This window comes from Chiloscyllium plagiosum, unplaced genomic scaffold (assembly GCF_037043375.1).
Source record: "Chiloscyllium plagiosum isolate Xiang-an unplaced genomic scaffold, Cpla_swu_hap1 HiC_scaffold_17, whole genome shotgun sequence".
NCBI classification, from domain to species: Eukaryota; Metazoa; Chordata; class Chondrichthyes; order Orectolobiformes; family Hemiscylliidae; genus Chiloscyllium; species Chiloscyllium plagiosum.
In genome coordinates, this window is record NW_028270155.1 from 42,604,852 (window position 1) to 42,619,133 (window position 14,282).

General features: G+C 43.1%; 1 protein-coding gene across 1 annotated transcript in view; it reads left to right on the forward strand.

Annotated features, from left to right (window-relative positions):
* The first annotated feature begins 807 nt into the window (after positions 1 to 807).
* The window catches only part of gpt2 (glutamic pyruvate transaminase (alanine aminotransferase) 2), a 33,232-nt gene continuing 19,757 nt past the window's right edge, over positions 808 to 14,282 (forward strand). The window contains exon 1 of the mRNA XM_043706909.2: positions 808 to 1,162. Within this exon, the coding sequence (XP_043562844.1) occupies positions 863 to 1,162 (300 nt within the window). The 5' untranslated portion in view covers positions 808 to 862. The remainder of the gene's footprint in view (positions 1,163 to 14,282) is intronic.

The following is a 14,282-nucleotide window of genomic DNA, read 5'->3' on the forward strand; positions in this document are numbered from 1 at the left end:
GAGGTCCTGGGCCTCCTTCACCGCCGCTCCCTCACCACCAGACGCCTGGGGGAAGAACGCCTCATCTTCTGCCTCGGAACACTTCAACCCCAGGGCATCAATGTGGACTTCAAGTTTCCTCATTTTCCCTTCCCCCACCTCACCCTAGTTCTAAACTTCCAGCTCAGCACTGTCCCCATGACTTGTCCGACCTGCCTATCTCCTTTTCCACCTATCCACTCCACCCTCTCCTCCCTGACCTATCACCTTCATCCCCTCCCCCACTCACCTGTTGTACTCTATGCTACTTTCTCCCCACCCCCACCCTCCTCTAGCTTATCTCTCCACGCTTCAGGCTCTCTGCCTTTATTCCTGATGAAGGGCTCTTGCCCGAACCGTCGATTTCGAAGCTCCTTGGATGCTGCCTGAATTGCTGTGCTCTTCCAGCACCACTAATCCAGAATCTGGTTTCCAGCATCTGCAGTCATTGTTTTTACCGCGTTAGACCGAACAGTCTGTTTCCGTGTTGTGATTTTGTTGTCGGGAGTGCGCGTGCGCAATTGGTAGATGGCCTGTCGGGAGCTGTAGTTTCAAGGTTAGCCGCTGACGTCGCGAGGTGTTTATTGTAGAACTACAATTCCCAGCCTGCTCCATCGTACTGAATATTGTTGGTGGGAGGGCGCGCGTGTCATTAGTGGATGGCCTGCCGGGAGCTGTAGTTTCTCAGGTCAGAGCTGACGCCGCGAGGTGTCTGTTGTGGAACTACAATTCCCAGCCTGCCTCAGGTAATTGGCTCTGTTATTTGACAGTGATGTGGTTTTGAAAAGGGGATGCTGTTATCCCGGAGCCGCTCTGAAGTGAACAACTCACCGAGGCAGCAGCAATGTACGCACTGGGTGCCGCGGCGAGGCCGGCGGTGGTGTCGGGCCGGAGCGCTCGGCGCCTGGCCGGCATGCGGCTCAGCTGGCGATTCGGGGACCGTGGAGCCGGTCTAGCCGGAGCCTGGGGCTCCGCCGCCGGCCTGATCACCGAAGGAGCGGCCTCGCTTCTCCGGGACAACTGCAGGAATGGCGACAGGGTCCTCACCATCGCGAACATGAACCCGCAGGTCCGGGCTACTGAGTACGCGGTGCGGGGACCCATCGTCATTAAAGCGGGAGAGATCGAGAAGGAGCTGCAACAGGTTGGTGGGCGGGCTAGCGGAGCAGTACTGAACCATGTACTGTACTTGACAGATTAACGCAGTTTAGGGTGAGGCCATTCGGCCCATTGTGCATTTGCTGGCTCTACCCAGTTAGCTCCGACTTTGTTTTCACTGTCCCGCACAAGTGTGCCTCTTCAAATACAGTTCCCTTTTTGGAAGCATCTTCTCTCCCTGTTTATTTTCTCAGACCTCAGTTTGTTTTTCATTCAGCGCCTCAGACTGAACACCTGCTAGTACCTCTTTAACCTTAGTTAACCAAGACTGACCAACTAATTGCACCCCCTTTTAGACCAAAGAAACAGAAATTGCTCTAAATGCTCAAGTCTGGCAACATCTCTGGAGAGAAATCAGACGTGTTGGGTTGAGTGACCCTCCGTCAGAACATCGTCACTACTCCCAGTCTCTTCTAGACCAACATTGGTGTCAAGCATGTACATCCAAAGTTGCTCAGAAACTGAGTTGCACTCAGTCTTCTACAGACATCTTCTACAAACCCACCGACTCCTACAGCTACCTGGACTACACCTCCTCCCACCCTGCCTCCTGTAAAAATGCCCCCTTATTCCTAATTCCTCCACCTCTGCTGCACCTCCTCCAGGAGGACCAGTTCAACCACAGAACACACCAGATGGCCTCCTCCTTCAAAGACTGCAGATTTTCCTCCCACATGGTCGATGATTCCCTCCAGCGCATCTCATCCACTTCCCACGCCTCTGTCCTCGAATCCCACCCCTCCAACCCCATCAAGAAGAGAACCCCTGCCCTCACCTTCCACAACCAAACTCTGTATACATCGCATCATTTTCCGCCACCTAAAACAGACCCCAACACCAGAGATTTATTTCCCTCCCCACCCCTATCTGCTTTCCATAAAGACCATTCCCTCCACGATTCTCTTGTCAGGTCTATGCCCCCTCCACCAACCCACTCTCACCTCCGGGCACCTTCCCCTGTCACCACAGAAATTGCAAAACCTGCACCCACACCTCCTTCCTCACCTCCGTCCTATGCCCCAAAGGAGCCTTCCACATACATCAGAGTTTTATCTGCACTTCCACATATGTCATTTACTGTATTCGTTGCTCCCGATGCTGTCTCCTTTACACTGGGGAGACAGGATGCCAACTTGCAGAGCGCTTCAGAGAACATCTCCGGGACATCTGCATCAACCAGCCCTACCGCCCCGTGGCCAAAAACATCTACTCCTCCCACTCTGCCAAGGACATGCGGGTTCTGGGCCGCCTCCATCGCCACAGCCTAACCACCCAACACTTGGAGGAAGTACGCCTCATCTTCCACCTTGTGACCCTCCAACAACATGGTATCAATGTAGACTTCACCAGTTTCCTCACTTCCTTCCCCCCACCTTTTCCCAGTTCCAACCTTCCAACTCGACACTGCCCTCATGACTTGACCATCTTCCTTCCATCCTATCCGATCCATCCTCCTCTCTGACCTATCACCATTACCTTCACCTCCAACTATCTACCTATAGCATGTTCAACTACCTTACCCCACCCCCTCCAGTTCCACCCCCTCAGCTCAAAAGCCTCGTTCTTGATGAAGGGCTCTTGCCGGAAGCGTCGATTCTCCTCCTTGGATGCTGTCTGAGCTGCTGTGCTTTTCCACTCGACCCACATTTGCTCCCTCAGCCTGTTCCACTAGGTTGTGATTAATCTGATGTGACTTTAACTCCATTGTTGCTGTGAGTCCTCCACAGTCCTCGAGGCCCTTGACAATAAAACAAAACTAGGCAAAAGTGAGGACTGCAGATGCTGGAGATTAGAGTGGTGCTGGAAAAGCACAGCAGGTCAGGCAGCATCCGAGGAGCAGGAAAATCAGCATTTCGGGCAAAAGCCCTTTGTCAATAAAACAAAACTGTCTAATCCAATGTTGAATAAATTCAAAGACTCAGTTTCTGCTGTTTTGGGGAAAATGTCTGTAAACCAATGATCCTTAAAAGGAATTCTTCCTCCTCTTCACCTTCACTGAGAATCTCCTTTTGAAACTGCTTCTTGACTTCTGCTTCTAGATTGCTCAATGCATGCCCTATGCTGGGGTAAATATCACATACTTCAAAATATTCTTTGTAAGTTCTTAAAATGATTACACGCACATTAAATCTAGGAGAAAATGAGGACTGCAGATGCTGGAAATCAGAGTCGAGAGTGTAGTGCTGGAAAAGCACAGTAGGTCAGGCAGCATCCGAGGAGCAGGAGAAGTGACGTTTCGGACATAAGCCCTTCATCAGGTCAATTTTCCTGCTCCTCGGCTGCTGCCTGACCTGCTGTGCTTTTCCAGCACCACAATCGCGATGCAAATTAAACCTAGCCCTGAATAGAACAGTCAAAGTTTAAACATTAGAACCAGCTGTGACTTAATGGTTAGTAATCTTACCTCAGAATCATAATATAAAATTCTACATTTACCATATATCAGATCACAGACTGGAGGTTTATGTTGAATTTGTGAGCCTTGCTTTGTGGAATGTTATGTTCAATGAGAATTTTAACTCTGAAACTTTGTTCCTGTGGTGGAATGATAGCAGATATTATGGTTTATTTAAACATTAAGATAACAGGTGTACTGAGTTTACCTAATCCTGTCATAAAATGTCTACGTCTGTATTTTATGAATTCAGTTGTGAAATATCCACAGATATTTCTATTTTAGCTGTGATAGACAGAAGTATTTGACTTCTGATAAGTTGACCTTAACAATGATAAATAATACCTTGAAGAGGGAGAGTGAGAGAGGCCGTGGAGGAAAAATGCTGATGATCTTTTACTGTGCATTGTAGACATTGAAATACATTAGCTGTTTACAAAATCTTCGACTTCAGCAAACTGATTTTCTTGTTCTGTGTTTATGGTTATGACTAGATTGTAGAAGTTGTATTGGTGTACTAGGAAGTCTTAATCACAAGTTTCAGATGAGCCCCTTAGCGAATCATGAAACCAATGTTTCTTCATACCTCCCCAAATAGACCCTATATAGGGGCAGGTCTTTAGGAGCTCCTGCCATTGTCCTTATTCTACAAGTACAATGTTTGTTCTACCTTTCTAATTAAAACTCTGAAAATTGGAAAGCAAATTGCCCGTGCTACAAGACACCATTCACGTCAAAGCAAAAGAAAAATGTAATAGTGAAAAGGAATATGTTAGCAGAAGGATAGATACAGCTATGGAGTCATGACTGAGTATTCTGATGGTTGTGTTGCCTCCCTATGACTTAAAGGGATCGTCCCTTCCCCTGCTCCCCCACAGTTGAAAAAAGGTGGAATTGAAGAAGATGGATTCGTCTGTTGTCGTTATTTGAACAACATGAGTAGGAATGAAGTTACTTTGCAAGATCTTGAGCTAAAATTGAAATTAAATCGCAAACCATTATAGTAATAATCTCTGGATGCTTACCTGAGCTACAACTAAATTGATGACAGGTCAATTAGATAAAGGACAGTTCCATTGGATACAAGGGTTTAGATTACATTACTTAGTGTGGAAACAGGCCCTTTGGCCCAACAAGTCCACACCGACCCGACCCGCCACCCACCCATACATTTACCTCTTCACCTAACACTACGGGCAATTTAACATAGCCAATTCACCTGACCTGCACATCTTTGGACTGTGGGAGGAAACCCACGCAGACACTGGGAGAATGTGCAAACTCCACACAGTCAGTCACCTGAGGCGGGAATTGAACCCGGGTCTCTGACGCTGTGAGGCAGTAGTGCTGACCACTGTGCCACCATGTCGCTCACTCGGGTGTCAATTCTTAGGGTACCTCCACTAGTTGGGGATAAGGAACCAGCTTTTCCATTGTGACAAGCTTCATTTAACATGAACCGAGATCATTGGTCAGGTGTAATGAATAACCAGGGCATTAGGAGCTGAACTGATTTGGAATGAGTAACAAGCTGTAGAACAGAATAGCAATTTTGAATCAAAATTCGACTAACAAAAGTATACAGAGCTCAGTAAAGGAAATAGCTAGGGTGAAATCAGGAATTTTTTAAAAAACTTGGTGTTTTAAGGGATGCCATAATCATGGAAAACATGGTCTGCAAATAGACTGGGAAATCAGAATTTGCAGCAATAGTGTAAGATGACGAGTTTATGAAGAACATTCAAGTTGTTTTGAAAGAACCAACCAAGCAACAGGCTGTTTTGGATCTGGTGCTGTAGCATGTTAGCCTTAATAACTAATTCGTAATGGGAAGTCCAGGAAAGGAAGTTCATAATATGTTAGAATGAATAACTTTAGTTATGCCCAAAATTAAATTTTTTTTAATGTGCAATTAAACTATGTGAGGGGAGAGTTGCCAAAAAATAGGCGAGGAAATTAAATAATATTGTTGTAGTTAGGCGATGATGGGCCCTTTTAAGAATTCATAATTCAGAATAAGGATATGTTGCCGTAAGCAATAAAAATCACAGGAAACACGATCCGATAATGGTTTGCAAGAGACACTAAAGTATTAGGTTAAAAGAAGAGGCTTAGCGTGTCACTGGGAAAACAGTGTTAGGTCATAGAATCTCAAATATAGGAACAAGTCCTTCAGCCCACCATATCCATGCTGACGAACAAACATAATCTCATTTACCTGCACTCAGTCCATTGCCCATTATGCCCTGGCATTTTAAGTGCTGGTCCAGAAGCTTCTTAAATGTTGAAAATACCTGCCTGCACTGCCCTCTCAGGTTCCATATTTCTACAACCCTCTCGGTGAAAAATGTTTTCTTCAGTTCCCCCCTAAACTGCCTAGTCCTCACCTTAAACTTTTGCTCTTAGACATATTTGCCATGGGGAAGAGACTTTCATGATCTACCCTATCTATGCCTTTCATAATTTTACATAGCTCAATCAGACTCCATCCCCCCCTCCCCAAAAAGCCTCTTCTGCAAATCCAATTTCTCCTCATAACTGAGATTTTATTGAAAATTGGGAGAGTTTTATAAAGTTTAGCAGAGGAGAAATGAGAATTTGATGTAGAAAGGGAAAATAGCAACAAGATTGGCTGTTAGGGATGTAAATAGATTGTAAGAGTTTCCATAAGTAAAAAGAGATTAACTTGAGTAATTGTGGGTTATCTGGAAGCAGACATGGGAGACATTATGATGGGGAGTAAGGACTGAAAGATGCAGTAAGTATTTTGTATCCATCTACACCTTCAGAAGAGAAAAAAATTGCAGATGTGTGGAACTGTAGACCTTGTGGGAATTAAGAACTTAAAAGAATGCGTACTGGTGAAGAAATAGTATTGGAGAAATTAATTGGAGTAAAAGCCAACAAATCTCTGATTCAATGGTCAAGACCCTAGGATTTTAAATTGTGACTTCAGAAATAGTGAATACAATGTTTTGATTTTCTAGAATTCCCTGTTCACTATTAATTGAGGTCAGGCACGTACTGGTTTATTCCTTTGGCAGTTGGCTGCCAGGAGATTTGAGAGCATCCCCTGTTGATTGGAAGATAGTATTTGGAACCCTAGTTTTAAAGGGAGGAGGGGGAAAGAGAAAACTGAGCACTATAGGCTAATAGTGCCTTTTGAAATGAGTAATAGATTTCAGCATTTCCACTATCATTTGGGATGTAATTTCAGGATATTTATGAAATATTAGAATAGAATCCCTACAGTGTAGAAACAGGTCCTTCAGCCCACCAAGTCCATGCCTACCCTCTGAAGAGTAACCCTTCCAGTCCCATTTCCCTACCTTTTTATCCTATATTTACCCATGACAAATGCACCTAACCTACACATCCTTGAACACTATTGGCAATTTAGCATGGGCAATTCACCCAACCTGCATATCTTTGGATTGTGGGAGGAAACCGGAGCACCTGGAGGAAACCCACGCAGACATTGGGAGAATGTGCAAACTCCACACAGATGGTCACCCGAGGCTGAATTCGAACCTAGGTCCCTAGCACTGTGAGGCAGCAGTTCTAACCACTGAACCATGTTGTTAAACCGAATCAAATGAATTAATGAAAGGCAGATTGTCTGATACATTCATTGCAGTTTTTGAGGTTGTAACTATTGGGTGAATATGGGGGGGGAAACCTAGATTTTCAAACATCATTGATTAAATGACACAAGGTTTTTATGCAGTATTCATGCCCATTGGAATTGGAGAAATTTATTAACATAGATTGAGTAACATATAAAAGAAATTTAAAATAAATACGCCATTTCCAGGCCAGCAGACAGTAGCTAGTGGAGTATCACAAGTGTCATTTTTTGGTCTTCTCAAATACAATTTGTGTTACTCACTTAGATGCGGGCACAAAATGCAGTGGATCCAAGTTTATTGATATTGCACAGTTAGGTGGAAAAGTAAGCTATGAGCATAGTCTGCAAAAGGAGGTACACACATTAAGTGACTGAGCAAGAACATAGCATGGAATACAATGTGGAGAAATTTTGAAGCTTTTCAATTTGTTAGGAAAAAAATGTGAATCTGAGAGATCTTGGAAACGCTTACTTGAAAATTCTGTTCTGCACATTGTGATTTTTAAAATTGTGCTGTTGTTTTCAATTTTCTGCCGAGCCACAAACAAATTATTTATTACCAAACTTGTACTGTTCTGACAACCATGGGCCATAATTGTGTAGCTTCATGAGCATCTTGGATCTGGGTGTCTTTGGTTCAAAGATAACATGCAGATACAGTAATCAGAATTAGAAAATTAGTATAGCAAGTATTGGTGGAAGAATGTGGTGGTGGTAACCAGGTGGAGGAGGGATGGGTGTCTCGAGGCCAGAGTTGAGTTAGTGGAGGAAGGCTGGCCAGGGAGGAGTTGATAGTGGAAGGAGGTGGTGGCAGAGGAATGCTAAGGGGGATAGGTAGTCAGAGGGAGGGGAACCCTCCAGAATCTCTGATTTACACAGAGACTCTAGGATGCTTCCAAGCATAGAGGAATTGTCCAACAGAATCCTACATTTCCTTCAGAATATGCTACAATGGAGATTCCACATGTGCAACTCCTACCCACGTTACAATAATGTTTGTCTGGCCAGCAGAAAATCCAGGCCCAGGAGTTCCGTCTTTTCTACAGCTATCTGAATGGGTCCAAATGAAAACATCTTGACTGGAAGGGAGTATTTACACTGGATAATGTATTGTGCTTTTTACAGTCATTTGTTTTTCTATTGCAGAGATAAAATCATTCTGGATTTTTTAGGTCCAGCGTGTGTTCGATTTATAAATATTTAACTTGATAACCACAGCCCTCTCCAAATAGCGCTGCGAAGACCTTTCATTTTTTCCAACATTCACAGGATGTGAGCTAGGCTAGCATCCATTGCCCATCCCTAATTGTCCAATTGTGTTAACATAGTTTATATTGTAATATTGTGTTGTGAGAACAAATGTTTTTCATTTTAAGATGCTTTCCTTCAAAAATCAGTTCATTTGAAATAAGATATCATCAATTAATGAAGCTTTTTAAAAAATCATCTAGTGTAGCGTGTGAATAATAAACGTGCATAATTGAGAAATAGTATTCTGAAAGATTGAGCCGGTTTAGTGATATTTAAATGCATGCCAAATTCAAGTCTTCCAAGGACAAGACCATCCCCAGAGCCACACCACAAGAAGGCAAATGATCTTGGAGCTGCAATTTCTTTAATTTCCAGCTTCATGATATCATCCCATGTCCAGCACTTCTCAGCTGTTGTTACTCCAGTTTCTCTGTCGTATTCTTCCAAAGGTGACTCTGCCAAAATAACATCAAACTTGCAATTTAGATCTGCAATATCAAATGTTTCTAGCTCGGGTAGTAAATAGATGGGGGGAGTATTGGGATCTTTCAGGAATTGCTAGAATCAGGGAGGGTCCCAGAGGACTGCAAAATCGCTACCATGACTCCCCTGTTTAGGTAAGGCAAAAGATGGATAATTGCAGACTGATTAGTCTAACCTTGGCCTTGGGTAAGATCTTGGAATCCATTGTGAAGGATGAGATTTCTGAATACTTGAAAGTGTATGGTAAAATGAGGCAAAATCAGCATGGTTTCATCAAAGGGAGATAAAGCCTTACAAATCTGCGAGAATTATTGGAGGAAGTAATGAGCAGGTTAGACCAAGGAGAGCTAATGGATATTAGCTACCTGAACTTCAAGAAGGCCTTTGACAAAGTGCTGCACAGGAGGCTACTGAGTAAGATAAGGGGCCATTGTGTCAGAGGCAAGATGCTAGCATTGATTGAAGCTTGGCTGTCTGACAGAGATTGGGGATAAAAGGGTCCTTGTCAGAATGGCAGCTGGTAACAAGTGGTGTTCTGCAAGGCTCAGTGTTGGGACCACAACTTTTCACTTTATACATTAACGATCTAGATGAAGGAACTGAGGGTTTTCTGGCTAAGTTTGCAGACAAATACAAAGATAGGTAAAGGGACAAATAGCATTGAGGAGGTGGGGAAGCTGTAGAAGGACAGGTTAGGAGAGTGGGCAAAGAAGTGGCAGATGGAGTACAACATTGGGAAAGTATGAGGTCATGCAGTTCGGTAGGAAGAATTGAGGCATGCACTATTTTCTAAATAGGGAGAAAATGCAGAAGTCTGAAGTGCAAAGATACTTGGGATTTCTAGTCCAGGATTCTGTTAAGGTAAACTTGCAGATTGAGTCATTTGTTAGGAAGACAAATGCAATGATGGCATTTATTTTGAGAGGACTTGAATATAAAAGCAGGGACGTATTTCTGAGGCTGTATAAGGCTCTGGGCAGACACACAAATATCATGAACAGTTTTGGACCCCATATCTCAAGAAGGATATACTGGCCCTGAAGCGTGTTCAGAGAAGATGCATGAGAATCGTCCCAGAAATGAAAAGTTTAACAGCAGGGAACATTTGAGGACTCTGGGTTTATACTTGATGGCATTTAGAAGAATGAGGGGGGATCTAATTGAAATGTACAGAATATTGAATGGCCTGGACAGCGTGAATGTTGGGAAGATGTTTCCATTGGTATGAGAGACTAGGACTTGAGGGCACAGTCTTGGAGTAAAGGGAAGACCTTTTTGAAACGAAGGTAAGAAGAAATGTCTTCAGCCAGAGAGTGGTGAATCTGTGGAATTCATTGCCCTAGAAGGCTATGAAGGCTGGGTCACTGAGTATATTTAGGCTGAATGGCCTAATTTCTGCTCCTATGTCTTATGGTCTTAGTCATATTTTGATGAGGCCCACTTTGCAATGTAGTTTTGTTTTTGTTGTTAACAAGGCTTTTGAAGTTTCAATAAGGGTTTCCATTGTAAGATTGTCATACTGTATATATTGTTTCAAACCCTTGGGGGGGGCGGTGTGGAGGGTGGGTTTGTAGCGATCATGTAGCTTCAGAAATGTTTGGATCATAGTGAATAGAATGCGATTGAGTAATTTTTTCATTGGATTTCCAAATCAGTCAAAAATTCTTGAATCAGCCAGTCTCAGTTGTGTCGTGAACACTTAAAAGGTTCAGTTATACTATGTTTTAGCATATCCTATATCTATATATTTTTTCCACCATTCCCAGAGTGTCAGTTTGTATCACGCAATGATTAAGTTTTCTGAATCCCCTGGCAGTTGTTTTGAAAGTCTCATTTTACAGTTAATACTAGTCATGAAATATTCCCACATTGCTTAGAATGTCTAAAATGGATTCAAAGACAGTTTATGATCTGGTTTAAAAGACTGAAACACTTGACCTATGCTAGCTAAATTGGTAGCTCCCTGAGAAAGCACTGTCTTTAGAGACATGTTGAAAATCTGTTTGGGTACACTGCTTCTTGTTCACATTGTATGACAGCGCGTTCAAGAGTAAATTTCCTGGAGGAATTTGCCAAATAAATCAATTTTGGTTTTGAATTTAAAGATACTTTTCTTGTCATAGATACTAATTGATGCTCGATGCTGCCTTAATTCTTGAGGTTTTCTGTTCGTTCCTCATCAGAGTTCAGTTTCCTTTCTGCTGTTTTCCTGCTTATTGCTCTGTCATTGCCTAATATTGGTTGCTGTTCCTGATGCCCATCAGCTGCCAGTTTCTTGGCCTGGTAACAGCCCATCCTGAACTAACCAAGCTCCTCTTTAGGAATTATGGGATGGCCGTATTGGCCTTCAGCTTTGCTGTATCAAATGCATGTGTTTGAACTCTGATTTTGGCTAGAGAAGCCCAAATAATTTCTGGCCAGTCTGTATATTTTGACACTTGCCCATTTCTTTCCAATCCCTTCCTCCCATCACCAAACCGTACTGGACCACTGAATTATTGCATTAGGCATCAAGCCTTTGCAGTTAGTAACTCAGTCTCTCACAGTGCTGCAGATGTCAATTTTTCTGATCAGAAAATGGTTTCTGTCTCCCGTCCTGGACACTTTACCCTAAATTCTGGCTATTTTGCTCTTTCTGCTCTAATGCAGTCTTTCATTTACATGTTCTTACTCTTCTGTTTCCTTCCATTTTCTAATTTTGTTTTCTTCTTTTCACTGCTTTGTCCCTGTGTATTTTGTCATGCCATTTCAGCTACAAATCCCTCATGGACTTTTCCACCATTTTCCTCTGATGTAGTTACCACTTGCTGCTCTCTCTGTAGACCAAAGCACACCCTGACTTTCCAAGCAACTATCTCCTTCGTTGGATAAAGTATCATTAATCTCCTTTCCATTCCTTGTTTCATGCTTTCCTTCCTTACCTAAAACATGAGAGCTTGAGTGTGTAGGTGTGGGAGTTGGAAATAATCAACATCCTCTTGTTTGTTCACTTGTCTAAGTTTAACTCTGTGGCATATTTCTAATATTAGTTTCCCTGGATCTTGCATAGTTGCCTCCAGGGTACTGCAAGATTTTATCTCTGGTACCTTTTTTTTGGTAGCATTTTGTACTGCATTTCACAACTGCTTTATACATTCAATCCCTACTTCACCACCTGCCAACGTATCAATGCCATACTCTGTGAAGTTTTGATTCAGTCAGCTTTCTTTTTTTTCCCCCACCATCCCTGACTTTCCTCACTCATTGGTGGAACTTGTAGTTGTCCTTGTCTCATGCTGTGCAATTCCTTCTATAAACATCCCCCTCTCTCTTTCCCCCCCCCCCCCCCCCCAACCTTGCTGATTGCCTGTGCAAATGTTTTTAAAAATCTTTCTCTTTGAGTAATCTCAGCCATCTCTCTTAAGTTCTCTACTGCTTGGCTCGGTCACTCCTTCTTGAAGCATGAGAGACATTATATTATGTTAAAGACACTATACTAATCAAACTCATGTAGAAAGAATGCTTCTATCTTTCAAAATGGAAATCCACGTTAAGACTGGATTTTAGAAATGCTGATCTGAAATCGCTTGCTTTTCAGAACATAGAATTCACATTTAAACCCAGTTTTATACTTTGCCTTCAAAGTCATTGACAATGAAGGTTTTTGATTCTTTTTCTGGTTGTTTGTTATGACGTGCCATAAGTGACAGAAATTAGTAGCTCGTTTCAAGTAAGATAATTGTGATTTTTGAAAAGAATGTCAATTTGAAAACATTGTCAAATGAAAACCTATAATTAAATCTTTGGTTTTGTATAGTCCTTTCACTTATTTCCAAATCATTGATATTATTTACGTTTTTAATATTGGATTTTCAAAATGAACTGAGATGCAAGTGGCTGTTCTGAACAGAGTTCATTTTTCTTCGTGATTGGTAGCTTGTGCTTTTTTTAATAGTATCTTGAACCCTGCTTGGTTCCCCTGTTATCCAATATAATACAAAATCCAAAGCATTAAAGAGTAGTCTGTAACCTTTTGACGAAGAGAGATTAAAGGAAGGAACAGTTTAGGAAGGAAACAGCAGAGCTTTTGGCATGGCTACCATTGTTGAGACAAATGGAACGTAGAATGTGCAAAAGACCACACTGGGAGCATGGAAAAAGTGAGGCTTGCAGATTCTGGAGATCAGAGTCGAAAAGCACAGCAGGTCAGGCAGCATCCGAGGAGCCAGAGAATCAACATTTCGAGCATGAGCTCTTCATCAGGAATGTGTGTGGGGGGATGGTGGCAAGGGAGCTGACTGATTAAATGGGAGGGGCTGGGGGAAGGTAGCTGGAAATGCGATCAGTAGATGAAGCTGAGGGGTGATGGTGATAGGTCGGAGTGGTGTGTGAAGCAGATTGGTGAGAAAGAAGATGGACAGTTCAAGAGTGCCTTGAGACAGTTCCCCCGCCCCCCCCCCCCCCCCCCCCCCAACCTCCATCCAAGGCCCCAAAAGATCATTCATTGTCCGGCAGAGATTTTCCTGCACCTCCAAACACCTTATCTAATGTGTCTGTTGCTCTTTATGTGGTCCCCTGTACATTGGGGAGGCAGGACGCCAACTTGCGGGACATTTCAGAGAACATCTCTGGGACACACTCACCAATTAACCCCACTGCCCGTGGCTGAGCAGTTCAACTTTCCCTCCCACTTCACCAAGGACATGCAAGTCCTGGGCCACCTCTCCCACCAAATCCTAACCGCAGAACATCAATGTCGAATTCACACATTTCCTCATCCCCCTTCCCCTCCCCTCCCCACCTTATCCCAGATCTAATCCGCCAACTCTGCACCGCCCTCTTGAAATGTCCTACGTGTTCATTTTCCTTCCCACCTGTCCACTCCACACTCCACTCTGATCACCATCACTCCATGGAGGAGTTGTAGAGATGAAGACAGTCAAGTCCATTTAGGTATTTGGGGTTAAAAGAGAACTTCAGAGTTAAGATTCAAATAAAATGAAATGAACCTCTATGAGAACAGGCTACAAAGGGCCTGTTTCCACACTGTAATGTAATCTAATCTAATCTAAACTTGGTACTGGTTAGTGTACAGACAGCAGAGCTTTGGATGAGCTCAGATTTGGGAGGCATAAGATGGAATATCTGTCAGCAGCCCATTGGAATAGCAAAAGTGCAAATTATGGTTGAGGATACTCTTCGAAAGTTGGATTAACATCTTTGGCCTCCTTTTCCAGGGTGCTTTGGAGGTACAGTAAATATGAAAGATATTTCAGGCTGTTTTTTGGACACCGTACTATTGAACAGTATAAGGTGACAGATGTGCTGTTGATGCAATACTTCTGTTACATATTTCCTTTCAGTTCTTTA